The 27,607-nt window shown below is 42.4% G+C and overlaps 1 protein-coding gene and 1 long non-coding RNA gene across 2 annotated transcripts; one reads left to right on the forward strand and one right to left on the reverse strand.

Moving 5' to 3' along the window:
* Positions 1 to 892: 892 nt before the first annotated feature.
* Positions 893 to 2,513, reverse strand: LOC139219441 (inhibin beta B chain). Its single transcript, XM_070851295.1, has 2 exons — positions 2,144 to 2,513; positions 893 to 1,671 (listed from the first exon to the last, which is right to left on the reverse strand). The coding sequence occupies exons 1-2, from the start codon at positions 2,511 to 2,513 to the stop codon at positions 893 to 895; spliced, it is 1,149 nt and encodes a 382-aa protein (XP_070707396.1).
* Positions 2,514 to 4,538: 2,025 nt separating this feature from the next.
* LOC139219841 (uncharacterized) lies at positions 4,539 to 27,536 on the forward strand. Its single transcript, XR_011585743.1, has 3 exons — positions 4,539 to 4,805; positions 5,178 to 5,230; positions 27,467 to 27,536. It is a non-coding gene; the product is annotated as an uncharacterized lncRNA (long non-coding RNA).
* Positions 27,537 to 27,607: the final 71 nt, after the last annotated feature.

Raw genomic sequence — 27,607 nt, forward strand, 5'->3', positions numbered from 1 at the left:
GTGCGGTTAAGAGATGGAAATATAAAAGTTCTGTAAAAGACCATCAAAAGTAAAATAGTATAAATGTATTTAGAGTATATAGAGTATACTGTATGTGGACACTGTGACTACGCATCCTGTAGCTAATGTTTTGAAGCTAGAAGTGCTGTCAGTTCTGCTCCCAATTTCCTGAGAGCCACAGAACTGCACACAGAACTGAACCCCAGCGGCAATTGTGAAATACGAAATAAATAACCTATATAATGACGAAAATGAAAAAAAAGAAAAGAAAAGATTGCAGCTCCACATTCAAGGCTTAACATTGATCTCCTTGTGTTGGGTGTGGCCTCCATAAACAATTTCTTTAATATGAACGTGACTTCATTCATCGCTCGCCTGCTCTGCCTGACACCACTATAAATATCTTACATTAATACCACATGTTTCTTAACTGTGTTGAATCAGCCATGAGTTAAGGTTGCTTAGTCTCTTATCTTCTCTTTAAGTTATACCTCTGACATACAAATGAAATAATGTGTCTGCATTCAGGCACTCATCATTTTATCTCCAACCGGCTCTGAGCATACTGCATAATTGAAATTAAGGGAAGAATTACGAGTCTTAATATATAATACAAAAAATCTTGTGATTTACATCTTTAAAAAATTATATATATATATATATGTGTATAAAAGTATATATTCTTGCTAGAATATGTCTGAGTGCCCTGATAGTAGCTTACTGTGCCTATTCATTCCCTAATGTAACCTAGACACAGATAAATATCTATATTCTCATCTGCATTCATGTGTGTTTGTATCTTTCTTACTGTCTACAGTACACACATGACTTTTTTTCCCCTGTGCTAAAACAAACCTGTGTTAACTATACCTTGTCTGTCATTCTCTATCCTTTATGTGCACCCACAGGACTCCACTATCATATCAGGGACGTCCGTTTTGACGATGCTGTGCTGAGAGTTGAAGTACACCATGGAGAGTGGCCGACGCTCGGTGGGAACGCAGCATGAAGACGCAGCCGTGTTAATGCCGTTCACTTTCAGCTGGCTGAAGACAGTGGCGTGGAATGAGGACGCTATGCCCGGGGAGCCAGCCAGATGTTGGGGGCACTGACCCATGCAGTAGTTCATATGGTAGCCCTCGGGTGCGATGATCCAGTCGTGCCACTGGATATCCTTGAACTTGATGTAAAAGTCTCTCTTGCAGCACACGGTTACATCGTCACCACAGCGCAACGAGCGCTTCCTGACCGAGTGCTTGGAGTGCTCATCGCGGAGGCGCACCTGGGCCACCATGAAGGGCTGGAAGGGGGTGTCAGCGGAGCCTTGCAGGGAGCAAAGGTTCTCCCCATCTTCGTCGCAGCTGACCTCCAGCCGGAGCCGGCGCTGGCCGCCATCCAAGAAAGCCTGCAGGGTGCGGGTGATGGTGAAGGTGTGCCAGTTACTCTCCTGGACCTCCAGCATCTTTTCCATCACCAGCGTGCGGTTCGAGCCTGACACCCCATCTTCTGCAGAGAGGAAGACCCGGGCGGGGAGGCGGGAGTCTCGGTAAGGGTCCCCGGAGGAGCGAGCGTGGATCCACAGAGAGGACTGGAGCACCTGGATGCTCTGACCACGTTCCTGCAGAAACTGGAAGGTAAGACTGAGGCTGGACTCACCGTTCCCTGTCCCATCTATGGATTAACGACAGTAAGAGAACAATAAAGACTGTTAGTAATTCATTTTACAGACTGACAAGCAAAGGGGAGTCACTTTGGAAACTGTGCTTGTGAAGTAAAGCGGCAGATCCGTGTAAGTATAACGGGCAAGCCAATCTACTTGCACTATTTAATTAAGCATTGTAGTTATGATTGACCCTCGGGCTCACAACAAGCCCCGCAGACGTGGCACAATGTGCTTAAATCTCAGACCTGATTACAGGTGCTGTAATCTTGAATATTTACAACATTTTATGTACAGTACATAACAGAGCATACAGTACAACAACATGCAGTTCTTAAGGCACGCAGAAACCCTGACCTGATTTGTGTGCATTTTACGCACTGCTATGCGTAAAGCTCACACAAAATGCGCTCACGGGGTGTTTTTAGTGCCATACAAGGAAAGAAAATGCTTTACAGCTTAAAATGTGAATACCAAACTTACTTATATCTGCAAAGCTCACTATTTCATAGCCTTGATCTTTGGTAGGTATATTGTTTTCTAGTTCAAGAGTACCATCCTGTCTGACGTGCCCTGAGTGCAGTTTGCGCAGCGCCGTGAGGAGCGCCGCCCGGGGCACCGTCTGAGTGATGTTTGGTTTCTCTTTCAGGTGCAGCTTGTCCAAAAGTTGCTGCTTGGCAATTTCTATCATCAGCCTTTCCTCTGCGTCTTTCTCCATCGCCGGTAAGCCACAGGACGCGCACCCAGGGGAGCCGCCGACACAGAGACCCTTCATCAACAAGTGTGACAAAACCAGAAAGGCTGGGAAGGAAAAAGACGGCGTCACCCTCGACTCTGAAGTGAATAAATGCATCTTTATGCTCGTCGGGGCGTCAAAGAACGAATAAAGATCTTCAAATCCCTTTTTCCTGAGTTGTCTTTTGTCAGAGGTCCTGGTTGGCAACTGGGCACCGTGAAGACAGGAGTTGAGAGAAATGAGTGGAGTTTCACCCTCCTGATGGTGAAGATATCTGGGGTAATCCACCAAAAGTGGTGACACGTTGGAGGGACGCACCAATGAGCGCATCGGGGCACCGAGGAAATTACTGGCAAAGCATCTATCTGTCCCGCACTCTCACACAACACACACAACACACGCCCTCACACAACACACACAACACACGCACCCACATTTAGCCTACTGACTCACAATCACCGACACCGAGACAGGACGACTAGTGGTGCACGGAATCAATAAGACAAGGAGTTGGTCTTGATATATTAAAGGAGCAACCGGTAGGCTACTTTGTGTGCCTCGTTGTCCCGTTCAGGGCAACTGAGCACGGGACGAAACCTGCCCTCTCTCTCTGATCAACGGTGAGATTGAGTGCCCTTTAACCCAGTTAACAGAATATCCGGGACACTACAATTCGCAACAATTGTATTGTAGTGCAGAAGTGCTCGAGGCTATGAGGTGAATGACTGTGAGCGCGGTATTTGAAACACGCCTCATCATGTTCCCTGCAAGGTGGCACAATATCATACTGCAAAATGATGCGCGCGTGCGTGTGTGTGTGTGTGTGTGTGTGTGTGTGTGTGTGTGTGTGTGTGTGTGTGAGAGAGAGAGAGAGAGAGAGAGAGAGGGGAACAATAGTGAATGCCATGCTGTTGCCCATACAAGTATTGTCTCTGGGTTCTCACAGTATTTTATGTAAATCACCAAAGTTGCACAGCTTTGAATGGGCTTAAATGTAACCTTTCTGCTCTGTGAGTCTGCTGAAATTGCAAGGCTGCCCCTGTGACATAGGCATACAACACACATACTGGCACACAGAGTCCTAATTTGTACCTATAATGACATACATAAAGTCATGCCTAACTATATGTAGCCATATAGTTAGTTTGTAAGGACATAAAATGAGCCACTGTGACAAATTACTTCTGTGGTGTGGACCTGCACACTGGAGGTAACATGATGAATGTGGTAACATGTTGCTAATAAGTTAGAACCTACCTACCACAAACCTGGGTAAGGAGCCCTACAGCTGTGCACGCCCTGCAGAGGTAATTTAAAAGGAATATAAATATAAAGAGTCATAAGTGCCCTGTTACAACATGTGCTGTCCTAAATTAGGACACCTTTGGGTGTGCAGCCTTCCTCGAGGACACACAGAAGACAAACTGTGACAATCACGTTTTGGCATGTCCTGAGTTGTAAAGAGAAGCATTACAGTAAGTTATATCAGTAGTGCTTTTGGTGAATATCTATGTTTTTTCTTTCCTTTTTATGTCCTTGGGTTGAACATGAGGCTAAGCGATGAGGCCTTAGTGTGGTGGTGCAGAAGTACTTGGCTGCCGACATGTGGGAGTTTAAGGAACTGCAACAAACTTTACTTATTCATTAGTGCCTTTGAATAGTCTGTGCAAAGTAAGTGACAAGAAAAAAGTTGCATCTCACCCAACAGCCACCTCATTCTGAACATGCATGGACCAAGGACTGAAAGTTAAGCTTTAAACTCATTGTCATGAAATATTAGACTGGTATTCTTGATATAAAGTGTGCATATTTTGATGTTCTATATTTGAAAGATGGATTAGATGGGATGTGGGAGATTCCCCATAGTAAAATGCACCCTCATAAGATGCAGCAGTGGTTCATAATACCAATTAACTTTAATTTCCAAACAAAGAGGAATATTCTAAAAAAAAAAAAAGTGAAGATGACAATGACACCTTAACGACATAACCTACATTCATTAAACAGGTTTTTAGATATTGAGGCCAGTGATGTGTGATGGAGCATAAACTAGTTTAACGCCACCGTACCGTGAACGTCTCACTGAGTCAGTGAACTACGCCGCTGACGTAAACTGTCGGTGAGGGGAAAAAAAAGTGACGCTGACACACACACACACACACACACAAGCCGGAGCCGAGAAGGGGGAATAGCGTTTTGTTTCTTTTTTCTTTAATTTGTGTCCTTTTATTCTTTGGCTTTTTGTTGTTATTTAGCTGTATCCCTGTCACGGACTCGGCTGCCCCGCTCCTCGGCGCCTTGCTGTCCAACGCTAGCGTCCATGCCGCTCTCCCCTCACGCGGCGCTATTTTGACAGTCGGGGTCGCAGCGAACCAACTCAAGCTAGCAGCTACCATTATATTAGCACTGGTAAGTCATTCGGAAAGCTAGCCAACAGCACCAGCTAGCGCCTCCTATTTTCAGACCTGACAGTGCTGGCGCGGGTTTACAACAAGGCTGGCTTTACTGCAAACATATGCTGCTTTGTCGGATAACCAGTTGTGGTATAAACGCCAGGTTTTGTTAGCGCTGGGTTGCTAGCGTAACGTTACAATGCAAAGAAAAGGCTAGCTAGCAGGCTAACATTAGCTAGGTGGCTAGGTGCTGTAGGTGGCTAATTATACTCGCCGGAGGAAGCAAGCTAATGCCGTGAGCTAGCTATTGTTAGCGTGTGGGCAAGCTAGTATTTTCAGTCAACTGCTCAGCCACGGCTCTGACCATACTGCCATCTGCTCTCCACAGACACAACTTAAAGGATTCTCCACACGGACTCACGACACACGGCCAGCAAAACGGTGAGCTGAACCTTCAAGACGACTTGAGATAACTTATAATCGGATGATCCATGATCTTTGGTCAGATATGTAACGCAAAGTGAAGCACCATCTTTAAAGTCCGCGTTGTCCATGCCTTACACGAGATGGCCATGTTAACATTTTATCTTTCAACTAATAGTTCAGACACGTTACTGAAACTCGATGAATGGACTTGAGATTGAAGTGATCTGGTTGAATTAGAAGGAAGTCATCAGAAAATGTTTGGTTGCTGTTGACTGAAATCATGTTTAAAGCCCACCTTAGCTGGTGACAACAAGGTGTTATTTATACCACTGCACCCTGCCGTCTGTATGAGTGTGTGTGTCCACTGATTGTCAGAAATGATTGCAAACAAGTTGGAGAGGTTACAACAAATCAACCGAGAGATGCAAACCAATAGTTTGTATGTATCACTGCATGTTAGTGGGGGTTTGAGGCTGAATTGAAGTGAGCTGATGTAGCATTCAGTCTAAAACCAAGTGGACTACACTGCCGGACTCTGTTTATCACACTATTGCATTGAAGTTTATGTTGCGTTTAATGTGCTCCTATGCTTTCTTTGCTAGCCTCCAAACTAAGGTAGTATGTTTCGTTCTAGGCCTTGTGCCAGTGAGGCATAACCAGTCTCTTGTAACTCATTTTGTATTCTAAGCCATTGTAAAACACATTGTTGAGGAGAATTAAGATGGGAAATAGGTTATGTAGAGAAAAATACTTGACAAACGGTCATCCGTCTCTGTGTCTTGGCTTTAGCTCTACATTTTGACACTCAAGCTGAAAATAGATGGCAAGAGTGTTGTGTCAAACTAGGTGGGATCACAGCACAGACTGTCGGAGCTGTGATTCAAACATCTGCTCTGGGAAAACAGCATGTGTGTGTCTGAAAACATGAATATTCATATCAATTGGCTTTGGCCAGTCATGTGATGCTGAGAATTAGCAAGTGACAGGCAAGGACTGCCAAAATAGTCACATTTGAGGTTAAGATTATGAAAATATCGCAGTTTGTCGGCTCCCTTTGTTGACTCTTCTGAGTGAGTCTAAGGACAGGTTAAGTAGGTGCCCCTCGTGAGCATTTCTCATTTAAAGCATTGGTATACCTTAGTACCAGATGTGACCCCATTACAGCTCTTTTCTCTGCATTTGTGCATTCAATGCATATCTTTCCTTGAATAACACAGAGTCCAATTGCTGGTTTAAGGGCAGCATCATTGAGAAAAGGCTTATAGTAACATCTGATGGAGGTGAGTCATTGAATCAACAGTCTGCTGTTGCTAAGGTCAGCAATGAGAGAGAGGGAGTATCCTGCCTCCCTATCAACACGTTTCCCCCCTTATACCCTGCAGCTCGCACGTCTTTGTTGCATTACATATCAAATTCTGAAGTGTAAACAAATTGTTAGGCTAATTTTTTACCGCTTCAAACTGCCATTGTTAGTGCACAAGTATAAGAATTGATGAGAGAATTTTTTTCGGTTTGCACAATGTGTGATTGTTAACAGTTGTTTATTCATACACCAGTAGAACATGTGATTTATTGTGTTGGAGGTAACCTACTTGCCTTTACTGTTTTCACTTCCTACGATCAAATATTTATACAAGCCAAGATGGTTGATGCAAAAGCGGTTTTAATACTGTATTTTTTTTGGACTGATATAATTGAAATAGGCAGCTGTTATCCATTAAGTTGTGATCTCTGTTATTATTTGTCAACCAGGTATCCATATCTCCTTCTGTCTCTGAATCTCTGTTTGCAGCAGCATAAGCAGAAGAGTAGCTTTTTCTAGAGAGATTTGAAGAGCTATTTATAGATCTCTGCCAGAGCACCAAGCGTGGTGCTGTTGCTGCTGCTCCTATCTCTCTCTTCTCTTAACCACTCCTGCTTCTGTTTCTCTGTCTCTCCATCTTTATTTGTTCCCTCTTCTTTTCCTGTTCTCTTTGTTTTCTGAGCACCCTTTCTCTTGAGGTCTTTCTCTCTCATTGTTTCTCAGTCATTTGTTTACATATCTTTCCTTCTTGGCTTGCTTTGATGTAAATTATTGATCAGAGCAGAAGGAAGGCGACTGGTTGCATGGTCAAAAGTCTGGCCTCAGATTTGGTATAGCTGCCTGACTGACTTCACTGTAGTTGCTGCAAAGCTGGAGGGTTTTCGCATGATCGTTCAAAGGGAGAGAAAACACACAATTCACCACGTTAAAATTTACCCTTGGATCATAGGATCCAAGCAAGGGGTAGAAACAGGAGAAAGTGTGTCTTTTGTTGGTAAATATGCTTGACAAAAAACTAATACTTTTAAAAACGAGTATTGAAAAAAACTAATGCTAATGACTTAATGTCACTTTTTTTTTTTTTTTTTTTTTTTTTTTAAAGATTTGGGCCAAGGTAGGCTCCATTTCACTCAACATCAAGCTCAAGTTAATAAGAAGCTGATTATGTCCAAACACAATTGTATTTGTCCAATTTTGGCCATTTTCAGTGTAAATAATAGCCTGAACATTTTCCTAGTGTTTCCGAATATTTTTACCTCTGTTATATGCTGTGTGTAGAGACTGCAGCACCGCGTTAGGTGATTGTGTTCATGAACGGCTTATCTGTGGTATCTTTGGCAAGTGATCCTTGCTCAGCTCCTCCCCTTTCTCCTTCCTGCTCTTTAAGCCTTTCGGTGTCTTCTCTTACTGTCCTGTGAACTAGGTTACCTGGCTGCCCAAATGCAGAAGAAGCTGCTGGACTTGGTTGGAGATGTTAGGTGGCATTAGTACATGCCATCCCCTTTATCCCAGTCATGTGGTCAACCTAAGATTAACCTTTTTTTTTTCTAGGGCCATGCTAGGATTGCAGAGTCATCCGTTGGTTTCCCACCTTAACTAGGCTAAGTTAGAGTGAAAGGCTAGTTGTGTGGTCAAAAACAGAATAAATATAGACCATTGATATGAGCCTGGACAGATATGTCAACAAGAACTACTCTATCCCAAAGCTGCAGGAGAGCATTGCTTATCGTCATGGAGTCAAATCTAAGATTTGCCCCACACAGTTTCAGTGGCAGCATTAACACTGTGGACAAACTCACAGCACCCAAAGTGTTTTTACAGGCATAAAGGCCTGTCTTCTTCCTTAAACTGTAGTGCTTAAGAGCAGTGTAGTGCCCTTGGAAATAAAGATAGGAACATTGACATGCTCAGCTGTCTAGTGTCAGCATTAGATCCCAGCACCTGAAAACTGTTTTGACAAAACAGTGTTTTAGTAGAACTTCAATGCCAGAGCTGAAAGTATTTTCTGAAGTGCACGTCTGTACTGTTTTAGCAGGATTTTTTTATCTGCCAATGTAATCATACTAGAGATGTGTGGTCACATAGGATTTGGAACAATGAATGTATTACGGTAAGAGTGAAGAATGAGTGAGACCCACATAAAACCCACAGCAAGGGTTGGATGTGGAGAACCACTTGTTAAATTGTAAGAACAGGAACATTGCTTGGACATGTGCCCTTTGGGACACTGTAGTGATTTCTGTTAGTGAATTGCTAAGTTGGAGTTTAGACCCCATTTTCAATACATGTATGACAGACCAGAGTTGTTGTGTTTAACATGTGACTAAAAGGTCCACAACAGCGGTTTTCCAAACAGCAAAAACAGTGAAAGGTGTCTTGTGCATTTTGTGGTTTGCTTAAACTGCAGCACCTGTTGATATCAGCTCATGGTGGCTCTTTATTATTTTACTGCTTCTTGATATATTTGAAACTGACCCGTCAACAAAAACGTGTCAGTTTGACTATGGCAACAGGAGGCAGTAGCTGCTACACAGTAAGTTAACATTGCCTGCAGTTTGATGTAAGGCTTGTGACTGAGATTTTCCAAATTTTGCTGCGGTAAATATTTTTGTATGCACATTCATCCGCTGCAATTATTACGAGAGCTGACTTTCAGTCTGCAAAAGTGTGTCTCTTTGACTGACAATATATAATTCGACTCGGGGGGGCTTCCTGGCTAATGATTTCAATCATCAACATCAGATTGAAATTGAAGCATATTTAAAGGCACACTGAAGGAATGTCTTAAGAGCCAACCCCTTTTAGCTATGATTTGGCAGGAAGTATCTTTTTCTAAAACTTCAACTGAATGTCTGGGTACTTTTCTACATCAGCAGTAGGTACAGTGTGACTCCTACAAGAAGAAGTGCCGTCACCTGACAAGAGAAATAGTTGATTTACAGTAGCCCTGAGTGTGGAAATAATTTCTGAAGCATCTGTTGGGGGTAATGCTGGAAAGTGGGACAGTGTTGTGATCTGTTGCAGTGCTTCACCTGTATTATGGAGCACCTAGAAAATAACAGAAGCAGGTTGAACTCTCCTCCTGTGTTTTGTACTTCACACGTGTACAACAGTTCATCCCTTAGTATAACCATTGGTCTGATCACCTTTATAAACCAAATATGTTCTTTGTTATCATACTGTGGAGTGTTGACATGGTTTATTAGTCATCCTGGTTACAGCTAAGGCCACAATAGCCACCATATTTACAAATACTGATTTAAAATAACAAAGATTAGCTTGATCATAGCTACTTGAGTGTAAGAACCCCCAAGTCTCCAATCAAGTGTGATTACATACTGTCAGCTTAAGAAGTCAACCATCTATGCGAGAGGCTGTTAGGTCCTGAAATGGTATAAATAAGAATAAGACAGTGCTTTGCAACGAATCACATTTTTTAACTTAACTGAAATCATTATACAGCAAGTTACAACGTCTTGTGTATATAACTTGTCTAAAATTACAAAAAATATTAGCTTTTTGGTTGAGAATTTGAATTTTTGAGCATAAAATTTGGCCCAAATTATGAGTAAATTGATTAAATAGAACTGCAAACAGAGATTCTGTCAGTGAATTCAAGCATTACATTTTCCAAAGTAATATAAAGACAAGGTAGGTATCATCCACTCTCTTACGGAGTGGATGAGAAATAATAGTCAATCAACTTACTTGTTTTTGTTAAAACAGTGTCATCAAGTTATTATTATGGGGGCTTCCACTGGTAACCCCGTGGTTAACGTCACAATGCTATGAAATGTGGGTTATTCCCTCAGGCAAAGTCTATGGAAATGCAGACTTGCAGAAAGGGCTCAGAAGTCTATGAGAGAGAGCCCTCATGCACTTTACGGTTTGACAATGTGACTGCCCGAAGCACTCGGGGACTTAACAGGAGCGTGCCGTAACATCTGTTAGTCCGTGAGTTTAGATATTTGGATTTGGCCTGTGAGACATCCCAGGACTTATGCTGCCTCACCCAGTTCCCCTACTGACGTTTCCTTTGATGCTGAACTTTTGACTGCCTCTTTTCCGCTGCGTCTTTCAGCTGCCGTTTGCAGTGAGGGGCCTGCAGGGAGAAGATGCAAATGTGTTGTCTTGTGGGATTAAGGTTTTTTTTTGTAGCTAATGAGGTGGTTTCATTATTTTCCCCCTCTATCTTTCTTTCAAACTCCCTTTGTTTGTATTATTTATTTTTGACCATTGAGGTAGTGCTCTGTTTCACCAGCAGCTGTCAGTGCTCCAAGCTCATTCAGTTTGTCCAGACACTGGCTACAGATAACGATTTCATATATTCCCATGAAACGGAGAGTGGTGAGTGGTGACTAGAGTGTAGCTGGACTGAGTCTTCTGCCTGCATGCGGATGTAGGCTTATGTCCTGTTTTGCAAAAAAAAAAAAGAACTACCAAACCCTAAATTATATTTGTAAAAGAATATATCTTTTTACTGTAACCTCTCATATAAGAATCCCGTCATTGTATCAACTAAAATACTGCTCCAAGCAGCCTTTTTAACAGCTGGGCTTCTTGCGAGCCCTGAGTTAGCTGTCATTGCAATTATATTGTTACACAGAGGCAGAGAGCAAACAAGATATGTAAGAGAGAGCGAGAGAGCGACAGAGAGAGAATCCACACAGAAGGGAGGGTTGGAGGAGAAGGGAGCGGTGCAAACTGTGCGCATGATAGCATAAGAGCAGTAGGGAGAGAGTCAGCTACCAAGGCTTTCTGTTTCCCCGTAGTGCTTGTGCTTCATTCAGAAAAAGAGAGGGGGCACTCCAAAAAGAGTTTTCTGTCCATTTTCATTAAACCCATTAACAAAACAGAGCTGTTGGCGCCTACAGACAGGAAGGGGACAGAGCGAGTGTGAAGACGAAGGAAGTAGAATGAGCTGAAGAGTGACAGAGGTAAACACCCCCGAAACACAGCTATTTACACGCTGCAGAAGATGGAATTCATTCATCTCTACTACTTAGCAAGATAAGATTAATGTCAGCGTTGTCTTGGTCCAGAGCTGCTTCTGCTTCTGCTGCTGCTTCTTGTGCAATAATGTGCTTTTATCTGAGAGACACCTGATCCAACTTGGCTGGAGATCCACAGAGCTGAACTCTAAATACAGTAAGCATGTGCTGTGTGTCTATGTGTCTGTGTGTCTTTGTCACTGAATGTTAATAATTTTTAGGTGAGATGTAGGTTGTCCATGTGCCTCTCACAACTCTTGAGATTTAGTTAAATGTTTAGCCTTTGCCGCTGTTATAATTGCCTCTTATCTTGGCACTTTTCATTGTCGCTCTTTGTAAAGTTCTTGCGGCAATTTAGTTAATTATGCCTTAGTAAAACTGCCGAAACCATAATGAGGCTTGCTGGAAAATTGTTTCATATACTATGCATACAGTTTCCTCTTTTACAGTATAAGTCGTTATTTAGTATGCTGAAGCTGGAAGGAGAACCCTTCTTGAGGCTGATACAGGCTGAAAGATTTGTGTTTGAGTGTGTGTGACTAGTGGTCAGTTGGTGTTCGTATATGTTGGTACAGATGCACACAAAACGTGTTTAGTGAGGCAAATGCTGAGGTAATGAGGAATTCCCTTCCACTGTGTTCTTGTGTGGGAGGAGGGAGGGAGAGTGGAGGTGGCCTGGGTGGGGGTGGAGAGTCACCGAGAAGTAGGCGTCACTCTGCAACACTGTCATACTGAGGAGGGAGGGAGGGGTGCAGGGAAAAAGGACAACTTATGGGCATGCATATGGCTGCATGTGGGAAGTCCTGTGTCCTGTGTCCCTGAAGTTTTATGTTTTAATGATCCTCTTGGCTTGAATGTGCAGAAATGGGTTATGCTTATGACTGTTTATGAATGCATCAGGAATTAGATAGCTCCTTGGATATTTAGAGACTATACATTTTCACCTGCATATGTCAGTGTTCTCTCCCTTTAATTATGGTACACAATGTGCAGGAACAGAGAGGAGGTGAGAGAGAGAGGCAGCACAACCATGAGAGAAAGCACAACAGCAGAGCCCTCTTGAATAAAAAATCTGTCGCTATAAATAGCAAGCCGTCCTCATGGCCTCAGCAGTGTTTCAGGTTTAGAAGATCTGGCTTTCCCCTCTCTTTTCTTGTTCTAATGGCCATAGCCTAACAAAATGGACTCGCAATACTCTTCATTGCCTCCTCTTTTTATTCTTTTTTGCTCACTTGCCCCAGATCTGTTTTGATCTGGATATGGGTTGTTTATAGATTGACCGCCTGTTTTTGTATGTGTTTGCACGTCTTTCAGCATTATAATAAATCAAGATGCACCAGTGTCCTAAGTGATGCAGCCTAATTCAACTAGCTTGATGTTGACTCATGAAATGACAGTGATCACATGACTCTACTCTCTTGTCAATTAGAAATGCAAAAGACCGATAACAGCCACAGCAGCCCCCAAATTAGATAGAAGCCGGCCGTTTGGTGTCAGGTTGCCAGAGCTAATGCTGTTTTCCTCCTGATGTCCACCAGTCTACATGTTAGCCCCTTTCTTTGCTAAGAAACTATCTGGATAGCAGAAGTGCTTAAGCTAGCTGCTTAGTCCTGACTGACATAATGTACTCCATCCTCTTGCATTATGAAATTGTGTCTGCGTCCTTGTTTGTGTGTATGACCAGCACTTTTGTTGTTTGTTTGTTTATGACTTTGGAGTCCTCCCCAGGTAGTTTCTGCTCCTGTAGCCTCACTCCTGCATACTAATTACCTATGCGTGGGAAAAAGACTGAGTATGAAAGAGAGAAAGCACGAGAGGGAGATGAAGGGAGGAAAAAAATCAATAATAACCCCTGGAGTAACTGCTACTGTAATTGCCTTTTAAAGTCAGAAGGTTCACACCTTCTCATCTGGAGCTTTTAAAAAGAATCCTTATACTTTTGTTGTTTAGGTTAAGAAAAACTTCCATCCCTTCTTTCAGACATTGCCCATCACCCTTGTCCCTTTTCATAGTCATTTTTTCCTTCATATTACTCTTTGTTTGAATTTTCTGTGTCCTCAACTTCCAATGTCAAGTCTTAATGCCGCTCATGCATCTTTTTGTGGGTGAATGTGTGTTAGATGTTTCTACATATCCCAGTGCCTTTATTTTGATGATGTAATTCATTTTACTTTCCTCCATTCATCCATTCTCTATACCGCTGATTCTAATGGGCTGGGTAAGGGGCAGGATACACCCTGGACTGGTCGCCAGTCAATCACAGACACATGGAGGCGGACAACCACTCACACTCACATTCACACCTGCATTGAGTTTAGTCACCTAACCCTAACCCTTCATGTCTTTGGACTGTGGGAGGAAGTACCTGGAGAAAAGAAAAGCACGGGGAGAACATTCAAAACTCCACACAGAAAGGTTCAAACCTCAAACCTTCTTGCTGTGAAGCAAAAGTGCTAACCACTGCACCACCGTGCTGCCTGAATAGGGAGACTACAGCAATGTAAATAGATCTATTGAACACAAGGGAGCTAGTAGTTAGCAGGTATGTGTCTACTAAACTCTTTTTTTTTTTCTTTAAAACAATAAAAAGTAGGGTTTGCTTTAGGGCTGATGTGACAAAGGGCAAATTACAGTGTGGTGCCAGCACAATCTTGAACCAGTCAACTTCAACAACCACTGGTTGAAGTTTTCAGAGAGATGGAAAGAGGGCACCACTGAAAGAAATAGCATAGAGGTCTGTAAGAGGCCTTTAAAGCCAATAGGGTACCTAGACAGAAAACAATAAGTAGATGATGGAGTTGAGAGTGGAGGGGAGAATGGCAAACTTAACCAAAACATATTTAGGAGTGGTTGTTTGTGATTGTTGTAATGAAGGAAGAGATGAAGACAGAGAGGCTATAAAAATGGGAAGAAGGTGGGGACAGATAATTGCTGTCCTCAGGCAGGCGTAGGTATTGGGAGTGGTTGGCTTTTACAGGTAAACAGATGGCATAGCGCAGCGAGACGCTGACCTGCCACCACTGTCTGGTCAGCTACGTGATCTAGTGACTCGCTGCCGTGTGCAGTTTCTCTAATTAACACTCCTTCCTAATCTGTGCTGGAGATGTAGTGTTGTTTGCAATAAACAAGCACTCTATCATACATGAAATGGGTGAGTAGAGGGCAAAGCGTGTACCAAAGCAAGTAAAGGAAAGAGTTTGTTATATGAAGACCTAAGGATTCAGTCAAATCTCTCATGAGTGTGTTGTAGGCTCTTAACCTTTTGTTCCAAACATGTCGACTATGTGGTGACTAGATAAGGATCAGCTGTATTCAAATATAGTCTTTACTTTGTGTGTATTTGCACTCAAATATGTCTGTCAAACAGTCTACACAGTATGCATGTCATTTTGTGTCACATCTCCTACAGCCAACAGCAGGCCTGTCATTTTTCTATTTTAGCACAGCGTCGTCATGTTTGGAACATTGCAGTCGGCCAATGCCTGGTGTAATGGTACTTCTAAAAGTACAGAGGCCATGTCTTTGTTGATGGGTATAAGAGATCTCATTTAGTTTTTGATAGAGAGAACTTGTTTGGGGCGTGTGTTCGGTTTGCAGACCCTGAACCGTTTGGGCCTATGAGTTTTGAAGGGACTATATTTAGCTGTCGAGGTGTCTGGGGAACGAAGGAGGGAGGAGAAACACTGAAGAGCAGTTGAAGGGGGATGCTGGGTGGTAGACTGAGCTGAGTGTTGGTTGGCTGGATGTTTGCTGGATGGATGTCTGAATGACTGGCGTGTTGCCTTCCTGCTGGCTGTTCTGGAGTGCACAAGCCACATTGTAAGAGAGCACACTTTCTGCTGGCCCAACAGAGACAGCCTGGCAGTTTGACTGGCTGGATGCCTGACGTCCGGGTTAGGCTGGCAGCACTTGATTCTCCATCACTTTTTCGGCATGGCAGTGCAGCCTGCCCGCTGTCGTTAAGTGTGGCTGTGGCACATGGAGGTGTTTGAGCAGATCATAGAGGACACAGGTCACCATCTGGACACATCCAGCTGTTGGCCAGTGCATTATTTAACATTTACTCAGGCTATAGTGAAGAGCATCTTTTTTATAAGCTGCATTCAGTATTTTAGGAGGTTTTCAAACCGAAAATGGCATGGCATTCGATCCACAAAGGCCATTTGAATAAAAGTTTCATTAATTTGTAGTCTAATCAGATGCCAAAATACTGAATCATGGTTCATAATACTGTTATCTATCTTTTTCACCACCTTGGAAGTTGGCTGATGGATGACAAAAGTTGAGCTAGTTTCAACTTTTTACTATTAAGACCTTGTATTTCTTAGCTAGGATGAGGGCTGGGTGCAGAACATACTACCAGTTTTTACCAGTTAATGGGCCGCGTTTTAGCTTAAATATTGTGCACACACGAAAGCTTTGGTACTCTCATTGTTTTAGTTAATCTGAAGCACTTTTTGTTTGGCATTGATCATCTTTTCATTAGGTAAATGTTGTAATATTGTTTCAAGTTTCCATGTATTTCTGCTCAGGGATCCATAGTGTAATGTAAAAACAGTGATTTCTAGTTTTCATGTCACTTATTTCAACATCAGCAGAGAAACTGTACCTGTATGTGATCATGTCAATGATGGCAAAGTTATCATGAGTTATGTTGCTTCCCCTTGCTCTATGTATTTTAAGAGTTTTGATAGTTTAGATTTTCAGTCATGTAGTTAAAAAGCTTAATACTGTGTGCAGGGAACCCCTTGGTTTTGTGCAAGTCCACTGATCCAGCCCTCTAAAGAAGAAGATACTGCCATTAGTTTCTTAAGTGCTGTTGTAATGTAATTTTTTCCCTCCTTTCTTCCTTTAGTTTCCACCAGTAGGTCATCCATCACGCTTAACTGTGCCACAGCATGTGTGTCAATCATGGGAAGTGATTGAGCCTGTATTGATTCACTGTCTACAGTACTGAAGAGTGGGCAATTCACAACAGTGTCCTAGTGCGACTAATCATTTTGTTAGCAGAGCTTTGAAATTTACTTTTCTGCTACAACTCATGAGTTCAGGTTGCAGAATTCAGTGAATTGATCTATTTTGATCAGGCCAGGAATTATAATGCTCAAAGCTTTCCTCATATTGTCTATTTTTGCAGATGTTTTCATTGTTTATCATGTTCTCCTAGCTGTTTAAACCAAAGCACATGAAATGACTACATTTGTCCCACTGTCTCCTTATGTGATAAGTGGAATGAGAAAAATTATGTAAATGTAGAACTGGAAGGCAGAACCTAGAGCCAAAGCCTTCCAGGTTCGTAAACGTTTAGCTCATTTAAGAATCTGGAAGGCTTCGAGGTTACAGCCCATTTTCCTCCAAAGGAAAATTGCCTCACTGGTGCACTGTTGTCTCACAGACGGTTCCAGGGTCGAATCTGCTGGCCGACAGGTTTGCGGTTTGTGCTGAACATTGTGTTTGAGTGGGTTTTCTCCCACAGTTCAAAGACTCTGAGATGACGAGACACCAAATTTCCTGTAGGTGTGAGTGTGAGCTTGAATGGTTGTCTGTCTCTATGTGTTGTCTCTATCTGTCTCTCGTGATTGAAATTCATGATCCCCCACAATTTAAAGTAGGCTAATCATTTTGATGCATTTAAATCCATTCAAGGTAGCATCACATAGTGTGTTTCCAGGATCAAGGATCATTTTGATGATTTACTTACATGAGGGCTGCAAGACTGAGACACAAGCAACTATAGATAGGAACAGGGTGTGGGAGCGGGGGAGTGACAGGATTTTGCCTGAAACATGAAGCGGCTTGGAGCATTCAGACAGGCGGCAAAGTTAAATTTTGTTCAGCTTTGTTTGTGGGAAATTGACCACTGTCGGAGTGTGTTCTCTCACTGTGGGCATTGAAGTGTCTCTTACCTTCTTCTCTCTTTGCTCCTTTCTCTTTATTCATGAAATCATACACCTTAGCATAATGGAAAATTCTGCATTCATTATGCCTTTACATTTTTCTTCATGTTTTATTGTGCAACAGAAAGACAAAACTGGCAATTGAGCTCAAAGGAGCAAGATTTCTCTTTGTGTGAGTGGAGAGCGAACTGGAGACTGGAAGTGGAGTAATTACTGAATGCTTTGAAGGGCAGCAGAAACTGCTGCTGAGCCACTCTGATCTCAAATGGGACAGGACAGAAAATAATAGATATTGTGTGAGAGAGACGTAGAAAGAAAGAGACATTTGTGGCAAACACTAAGACATAGACATAGACATTTAAAGACTAATCTAAGAGGTCTGAGGACACTGTACAGTGAGTTGCATTGTCTGTACCATACTTGGGGTATATTGGAGAGGGAGAGAGAGAGAGCACACGCGGTCTTGGGACATCCAGAGTGCAGAGGAGGGCTAGTGCCAATAAAGTTGGTAGCTTGATTTATGCTCTAGCAGTCATTTGTGGTTCCTCCGTCAAGGCTGGAGTCCCTGCGCATTTCAGGAAAGCCCTCTGACTGAGGTGACCCTGTCAGGCCAGGGCTTTCCTTATTAATATATTAAACATGGAGACTGGTCATATGGAAGGAGTTCCACAGCAGATGGTACAATGATGTTGTGAACGTTAATCCAATCTTTTAAGAGAAACTATTTTATTTGGAATCATTGAAATATGTAGAATTGGTGTATTTTGATTATGATGTTCTTTTTGTATATTGTGCTTTACCTGGCACACAGAGCTGTTGATTCAAACTTGCAAAAACGGCATGTGGTGTTTGGTGTGCCAAATTGAAGTGAAGTGGAAACCACGCTCAGACAGCTCTCACGGGTGCTGTGCAAACTGATCAAATTTGGGGGTGCGCCCATGACATGCAGAAGTGCAAACACATGAAAATATACAGGAGGCGCAGCAGCTTTGTTATTGTGTGTACATGGATCAAATGAAAGTCAATCAAGGTTCCTGCATTTCTTCTGCTGCGTTCTCATTGCAGTGTCTGGATGGGATACTGACAACTCATCTTGGCACTTAATTTCATGCATTGAAATTAATTTATGTTCTTTTAAGCAACTGAGCTAATTTCTTTTCTTATTGGGATTTTCATTATGGCAAACGGCGCTCAAATACAAAACAATACACGTGCAAACAAGACAAAAACGTTTAACCTATATATAAATAAAACATTGCACAATTTATTACATTGTTTCTGTCATGTGTATCAAAGTATTCGTAGTTGCATGTTTAGAAGTTATACATGCATGTCTGTAAGGGAAGGGTAGTTTGGTTCTATCTGATGGGGCCTGCTTCCATATTCTGGAGGTCTGTTCTTGTGTCTGTGAGCTCAATCTGTTTAGTTCAAGGTTCATCTGCACCAAACCTGAAAGTAAGTCACTGCTCTCATCAGGACGAAGTGGAACAGAACCGTCTGCAGTCAGTGTGTGAGGGTACTCATTGCCAGTCTGCACACTTAAACAACTGTGTGTGCAAATGACTCACATTGTGATCACTATGTAAACCCCATGAAGTCTGGGGTGCCTGTGTGTACATCTGTGAGCCTTTTTTGGGTACATGTGTGTATGTTTGTTGTGTCTGCGATTGAGCTATGCTGTTCAGGCTATAAGTAACCCATGAGGCTGCTGTGTTTTTTTTGTTTTTGTTTTTTTCCCCCTTTTTGTGTGTGTGTGTGTGCTGTTTTATTTGTGTTTACCCAGTGATAAATACACCGGGCCTTGTAATTGGGGAAAGGAGGGGGGTCGTGAGAGAGAAAGGGAGAGGAAAATATGGGGGTGTTGAGGGATATTGCTGCTTTTCTCTTGGTGACAGAGCCTGTTGCCATGGAGCTGGTCCTCCCATTGGTGGAAGTCTGGTCCAATCGCTTAACAGCACAGATTGTTTCATCATTGAGAAGTTTTTCCTCTCTTCCTGTCTCACTAGCCACCCCTTGCTCCTCCATCTTTCTCTCTTCTCTTTTTTCTCCTATCTCTCTTACACTCTCCTCCACTGCTCCCCCCGTTCTCACAGCAGAAGAAGCTGATAAATTACATAAGGTTTATAATGAGTGCAGGAGCTGCCACCCAATTTCATTTTGACACAGTTTGAATAACTGTTACATCAGCAGCTCAAGTTGAGCGGGAATAATCTTTTGCAAATCTCCTCACTGTATTTCAGAAGACAAGATAACCCGACAATCCCACATTCGGTCATCTATGTATTTATTCGACAGCTAAGAAATACAATTATTTTGAATCGTGTGAATGACTGACTTTAAGGTTTAAAGACCGAGATCACCACCTTTTTTATTATTAGCTGATTGTTCAGTATCGGCTAAGGTAAACATGTTAAACGTGTCTGAGTCGCACCTTTTTAGTAGTGTAGACATTTGATTGCTCTCTCGGTTTGTTGTCTATCACTCTGCACAAAGCTTGATGAATGCCTCAGCTCTGAAGCAAAAATGTAGCTGTATTCAAACACAAAATGTTCTTGTTACAACATGTTACAGAGCACAATTTTGTTTGAAACATTTTTCCCACCTTGGCACTCTTGTATTTTTTTATCTGTTTCATCCCAAAACCCAAATCTGCAACTAAACGTTATTTTTATTGTCACTTAATCTGTTGATTATTTCCTCAATTAATCATATTTGGTCTATAAAATGTCTTGAAGTGGTTAAGAAAATGTCAGTGAGTGTCTCCCAAAGCCCAAGAGGACATCCTCAAAAGTGCTGTTCTGCCCACAGTCCAGAGGTTTACTATCATATAGCAGTAAAGAAACCATTTAAGAAGCTATAATCAGAGAATTTTTTTTTTAAAGTTGGTTATTAATTATATGATTATAACTCAAGCAGAGATAAGAAATTCATATGTATTTATTGCATATTTCCCCTGAAAATTTTGGAACATGTGCTGTTAAAACCACTATGCCAACATGCATTTTTCAAGGTGAGACTGTGGATTGTGCTCCGGTGGTGTCATTAACATGCTCCCTATGGACTCTTGATAGACACACTGATGAGAAGATGCCTTCTAGGCCAAGCATGCTCCTAGAATCGGATATTACATTGACCATTGGTGGGACCAAAATAGAGCTGCATTAAGACGCAGGGATTTCTGGCTTATTTTGGTTAGATTAAACATTGCCAAAGGTGTTGATTTTTATGGCCTTCGTGTATTGTGTGGTCGAGTATCTAGTGCTTGCATGATTTTCACGGCCCACTACAGTGCTGCAGCCACAGCTAAATATTTCTTGATTACCATAATCTTCTTTCAATCTGAAAAAAAAAGTTTCGAACAACTGAGTGTAAGTTGCAACCTTTAATTTGGTACAAACCCAATGTTTATTTCATCAAACATCAAACAAACTTATTTCCTTGTCTTCAACATCGCAGACATGGTTTTCTTAATTGTGACGCATTTTTTTTCTCTTCGGTTGCTCCTCTGAAGGGGTTTCTTTTGCTGTGGATTTTCACACATTAGATTTGTTTGTGTGTGCAGTTTGTCACATGGTGTAATGCAGTCTTGTCAGTTACTGATGCAACTCGAGCCCTTTTCAGACGAGGAATACGTAAGATTGCTACGATGGCATTTTGTCATTCAGATGCAGGAGACTTCTACGTCAGTGTTCCTTATGGCTTCAATCAGACTGACGGGACATTGAAGGAGTTTTTTTCCTGCTCTCACCACGGCTTCTAACAATAAAAGCAATGATACATTTTATATCCGTTTCATCATTTAATATTTGATAGTGAATTCTTGTGCCTGTCCTTCAGCATCCAACAGTGCACAAGCATCAGATGACAGGACGCTCATTTGGGACTCCCGTTTAATTGCCATTAGCTCACATGCTGCATGTTAATGGGTTTAACAGATATTCATTTATTCATCCACACACCTGGCAATGACAATGCATTGTTATGCCCCAACATCCTGTTGCAACAGGAAATGCATCATATCAAGTAAAGATGCCATTTCAAGATGTTACTGGCAAAAAAAAAAGATAGGTTTTCTGCACTAGTTGATGTGAATATTTCATAACTCTTATTTACTTCTTTAATTTTGGCCCACGTTGAATTCCTTATTTCTCTCTCACCCACATTCCAGCACTCTTGCCTTCATCAATAATGCATACAAGATCAGGATCCCCTCTCTCTCCACTGCCATTCGTTCATTATGCAGAAGGGAGACAGTCGTTCACTTGGCCAACATCTCTTTCTCTCATCACCCACTTTTCTCCTTGTGTTTTCATCCTTCGGTCTCATTATTTTCTCTTGCCACACCTTCTGTATGTTCCCCCACTCGCAGCAGAGAGCTAAACATAGGTTGTAACTAGTGAGAGCAACAGAGAGAGGGAGACTTGGAGAGAGCTGCAGAAAGGTAGGTAGGTAACTAGGGAGGGAGGGGAGGGAAGGAAGGAGAGAATGAGTCATAGCACGTCCCACAGGACTGAGTGGGCTGGCTGAGTGGAGGAGGATGGCGTCAGCAGCAGGCCTGACAATTTAAGAAGACACATTAAAAGAGGAAGAGAGAGAGAGAGAGACACACAGAGAGCTAAGACTTAGAAGTGGGTGGATGGAGAGAGAGATATTGATGGGAGGGGTTGATGTGGAGGGGGCGGAAGGCAGGAAGGGGTATCCTCATAACACAGAGAGAAACGCGAGAGGGGGTGGCAGGGAGAAGGACAGAGAGACGTAGATGGAAGAAGAGAAACCCTGTCTTCCGCTGCATTTGATCATTCATGTCCCCTCTCATCTGTGTCTTGTTTGCAAGGATGTTTTTTTCCCACATATCTTTGTTGCTGTAGTCATCTAACTTTCCTGGCTCTGTTTTTCTGAGTGATACAGTCACCTTTTTAAATGGCTAACGGCAGAAAATATAGTGTCTATGGGTGTGTTGGGCAGTCATGCATGTATCTGTATTTCTACTGTGTGAAGCACAGACTGTGCCTGGATGGTTCCTCCACAGTCCCTAGTGCTCTGCCAGCCCCCTCGTCCCCTCCCTGCGCGAGATTGTGCAACCGATGCAAAGGGGAATCCTCTCTGACACAGACAAACACTGGTGCGCACACACACTGCGAGCGCTGCTGATATATAATATGTACAGGCACTGAGCTTGCACAAACTCTGTCATTACTACACACACATCACCCCCCACTCTGCGAAGACATAACCTTGCCGCCTTTTGCGAAATGGGTTCTCTCTGACGTCAAATGGGCGAGGTATGTGGCTGAATACAGAGGAACTGAATTGGGTCGAACTGCCTGTGTATGTCTCTCCCACTGCTGTCTGTGGGTTTGTACGTGCTTGCTCACTCCTGTTTGCAGCGTTCTGCGCTGCCATTCACCTTCATCTTTCATTCAGCCTTTGCAGAGAAAATGGAGAGGCATGTCTGCTACGCATGCTTCTCCATTATGAAACTGAAATCATGCGATGAATGGAATACATGACTGATAATAGCAGCAGCTCTCTATCGTCGCCCCTATAAAATTGTAGGAAAAGAGTGCTTATCCTCTGGTTGTTTCTCATTAATGGCAACCAGTGTGCAAATGAAGAGATTAGGACATAGATTGGCACTGTAGGTTCATCTGTACCGTCTCTATATTGTAATTTTTTTTCTTGTTTTTAATGCATTTGTGATTGGCAAAAGAAGTCAGTCCTGTTAAATTCTGTTGTAGAGTATTTTCGCTTGGTTTTGTTTTTCTACAGAAAGTTTTGCCTTACATTGTTCCTTTTTTTTTTTTTAATTGATAAACTACTGACTATTGTAATCACCAGTTACAATTTAATTTCAATTTCAATTAATCAGGTTAATCTAAAAATCTTAGAAAATAAGACCAGATGCCTATTTTATGTTCCCTGAATCCTACATTTCATTTTCTAACATCATCATCTTTTATGTTTGGTTAAAAAAAAAATCATATTATAATAACTCTAATAAAGTGTTAGAGAAAGCTTTTCTTTTTCTTAAATAAATGCCTTACAACTGTTAATTAATCAATTAGTAGATCCAAAGGAAAGTAAATGACAATCTTTATGATGAACTGTTTTAGCTGAACAGCATGAGTTAATTTAGAGCTAAATGTGTTTTAATATGACAGTTGGTCAAATTAATATATTGGTGCTCTTAAGCAACAGTTGGTATTAAACTGTGTGCTTTTGGCACCATGTGCATGATGTCTTAGTTGTCTGATAAACGTATCAGGTAAGACTTGACATAGACGAGCTCTCCACTCTTACCAGCTACCATGCAGTGAATTCCTCTCAATTCTTTGGCTTACCCCACTGCTAACTTTTGCCGAGGCCCTGACCCAGCTTGACCTGGAGCAGCTAAATTTGACAGTGAGCTCATCCCTACACGGAATATTTAGTGCGGCTAGCCCACTGTCTGTAGTGGTGATATACATGCTATGTGTTTCGTAACACAACACACACACACACATGCGCACAGCATTGACCAGACAGATAACGCTCTCTGTTGCTTTCAGTCACACACGCACACGCGCACACAGTCTCAGGGCTCCCTTCCATTGGCAGTTTTTGGTTTGGTAACCTGACACAGTGGGTGGGGCAGTGTATGACCTGCGTGTCTCAGCTGGTTGCCTGTCACCAGAAGGGCCCGTGTAAGAGGCCGGAAATGCATGTGAAAATATGCTGTGCTACATTATGACATGATGAGGATGTTGGTGATTTTTTAAATCTATTTATACAAAACAAACAAAATTTTACATTGCTAAATGTCCTCAATAAATGGTTGATTAACCTTTATAACAAAAGCTAAGCAAATGGGGAATTTCCTATGTGGTTTTTAAAAGAAAACAACATTTGTTTACTACATTCACATCATTATTGTGGTGTAGGAGGCTAACTTACTGTTGTAAGGACAGATAAAATGGTAGTGACACACCGCAAGGTAGAAGTGGTTCTTGGTAATATCATTTGATTGTTCAACCAGCTCTGTTGTTATTCACGGTGGCATGCAAGGGAGGGAGACCTGTGCACGAGTTGTCTTTTCCCCGCCCCTCGTCTGTCTCTGATTGGCCTGACTCTGATATTCCTAACCTAACCATGTGATTTCTTATGCCTAAACCTGACCAACCAGTGATTTGATGGGCAGGCCCTTCCTATGTCTTTCTAGGAAAATAAAATTGAGATCTGTACAAAGTTTTATTGTTTCAGAAAGACACATACTGATATTTGTAGTTGCAGAATGAATCAGTGAATTAGTGCTACCACAAAACAATAATGACTTTTGAAATTAGCAACGAAGTAACATATAGGACTGTAATGTAATGTTGTACTGTAAGTTGAAAAATTGGAACAAGAAATTTGTCAAATTCTGAAGATATTAAATGTGTATCAATATTTGCGCTTAAATGCCTCATAAATGCAACCCTGTCCTGTATTACACCAGCCTCTTAATGGGGTTTAATGAGGCCAGCATGATGAGGATAACCCAGTTTGCTATGATGTAACTGGCCACAGTCCTGTGTGAATCAGCTGCCTTGCTGCATGTCTGCAGCCACTTGTGATGATGCAGACAGTTGGCAGAGAGATGCTAACATCAGGCCGGCACACACACCGACTGAACTGGGACACAACAAGCAGAGATTAGTGCTGCTGCTGGTGCTGGTATTGTAGTTGTTTAGTCTGCAGTGTGCTGCCTGTGTATACAAGCTCATTGTATTTAAATTCTCATGTCTGAATAACACTTTGTGTTACCACTATGTAAGAATGAGGATGTTTTTTATTAGCACTAGTTTCATTAGCGATGATGGTAGTAGGATTAGGAATTTTACCACATGGTAATGTGGTCATACTGGTGTGTTGAGCTGTTGAGCAATGTCTGAATTTGTCACCAGTAATGTTGCACTGCTGCGGATGGAAAATAGAGTTTCCTCATCTTTTTATGCTTCCTGTAACTGCTTAACAACCTCCTACCTTTGTGAGCTGTGATACATTGCCCCATCTTTCAGGTTTTCTGGGTTAATCATCCATATCAGTCATCGTTCATATTTGTTTGCAGGGATCATTTAGCAGGCGTTGCAGAGCATATAGATTTTGTTTTAAGAGGCCATGTATGCTGTGTATAATAATGTTACCCCAAACACAACCGGACTCATTGTGTGGCTATTGAAGAGGCTTCAGTGCCCATTCCAGAGGCTTTATCAGTAGAGCAGCATTAATTTGACTTTGAACTACTTGATATCCCATGACCTGGATGACTTGAGCACCCACATTTTTGTTTATATCACAGTCTAAGATTGCCTGCGATGGCCTGCTGAAGACATTGGAACACTAGCAACAGTAAATCCTGGTCTCTCAATTTTCTCTGTCCATCCCTCTGTCTGTGCACACTGCAATCCTCCTATTTATTTTTAATATCATTCTTCTCTCTGCCCTTCTCACTGGTACTCGCTCAACACAAATGGCAGCAGTTGAGAATGACGTTACCATCTCCTTGGCAACCCCGTGGGCCGGTTTTGTGTGTGTGTGTGTGTGTGTTTTGAGGGAAGCGGGGGGGAGTGATGAGTAGAGAGCAGAGGGAACATATGAGAGGGACGGGTGGAGGAGGAGAGAATAGGTAGAGCTGGTCTATTCATAAGCACCCCATTTCTAGCTCTGATTCACAATTTGTCCTGCAGCCCCTCCCTGCTATTATGCTGGGTTGGTCCACTCAGCCACGAGACTGACACTTGAGATGAATGATTATCTTTCGGTTTCTTTCAAAACCATTCATTCTTTTGGTGCAAGAATACACTGTGTGTGTGTGTGTGTGTGTGTGTGCCTGTGTGCCTGTGTGTTAGAGAGAGCGTGAATAAAAACAGATTATTTTGAAGAGACTGTCAGACAGTTGTGCCTGCCCACAGTAGATAGTGTGGCTGTATTCTAGGCTGCTGTATGGCAGGCTTGTATAAGCAGAGTGGGTCTGGGGCATGTGGGTGTCCTGGTCAGTGATGTGGTATGGTGATGCTGATGACGCCTTTGCTGTTGCATTGCATGGGTCTCCCCCTCACTGGGATTCCCTGCCTCGTTTGTTCACTCATCTCATCTATCCTGCAGCACAGCACAGCACAGCTCAGTTCAGTACAGTACAAACAGGGACATTCATGAGCTGCACTTATCCACGCTGCATGCATACAAGCATGCTCATGCTTCCGATGCCTGAATTTGTGCTTGCTTCTTCTCAGTATTACATGCCTGCGCAAGTGTGGGATTTAATGCATACACTTCATCTCTCTTTCACAAGCACACAGCAGTTACTCTCCTGTTGACCCATATGATACCAGAGGATAGAGGTTTGTAGGACAGATGGATTATAATTCATCTGTGTTGTCTGTCTGTATACTAATATGCATATGGATGTATTGCCTCAGACGTCAGTATTCACCCCAAAGCTGTTTGCGATTCTGTGTCTGTGTTTTCATCCTGGAAAAATGGGTTTAATTATTAATTAGAGGAAGTAACTGAGGGCAAGAGCTGATTCTAGTCATGATAAGGATATGATTATTACAAATATTGTTGTAATCACAATTTCATCATTGCTGAAGATGTAAGTACCCTTTGTTTTAGCCTCACATTGCTTCCTTAATTATGTGGTGAACTGCAGCGTTCATGGCACTTGGTCTACAGCTTTGCCACATGAACCCTCCATCTTTGACAGTTTGGGGACAAAATACATTTTTAGCTTCTTCTTTCTCAGATAACGCGCATGTCCCGCTCTTAAAGAGTGGTTCCCACGCTGTAGAAACCTGCATTTCAAGCAGCGACAGAGTCTATAATGAACAATTTATTAGTTTTCGGAAGATTCAACCTGACTTGAGGTGCTCATTTATAAGCCCTGTGTGCCAGTATGCTCTGAGCTTTCAGCTGCTTTGTCCCCCTCCCTGCTACGATCAGCAGCAGCAGCAGCAGCAGCAGCAGCAGCAGCAGCGATGAGTCACTCAGTGTGTGAAACATGACGTCATTCGTGTCTTCCTCTTCTGCTCTTGTTGTTCAGGGCTCCTGACTGGAGGACAGACCATGCTGCTGCACTGAGCTGGAGGGAAAGAAAAGAGGCCCCAGTGACCGCTGAGGTAGTGTGCCCCTCCCCCTTAGCTAGCTGCTACCGTTTCAGTTCACCTGATTACTGTAAATATTG

This window comes from Pempheris klunzingeri, chromosome 2 (genome assembly GCF_042242105.1).
Source record: "Pempheris klunzingeri isolate RE-2024b chromosome 2, fPemKlu1.hap1, whole genome shotgun sequence".
In the NCBI taxonomy this organism is placed as follows: Eukaryota; Metazoa; Chordata; class Actinopteri; order Acropomatiformes; family Pempheridae; genus Pempheris; species Pempheris klunzingeri.

Coding starts and splice junctions, on each gene's coding strand:
- LOC139219441 (XM_070851295.1), bottom strand. CDS start 2,513: ATGCATTTATTCACTTCAGAGTCGAGGGTGACGCCGTCTTTTTCCTTC. Junction 1,672..2,143: donor AGTGAGCTTTGCAGATATAA/GTAAGTTTGGTA, acceptor GTTAATCCATAG/ATGGGACAGGGAACGGTGAG.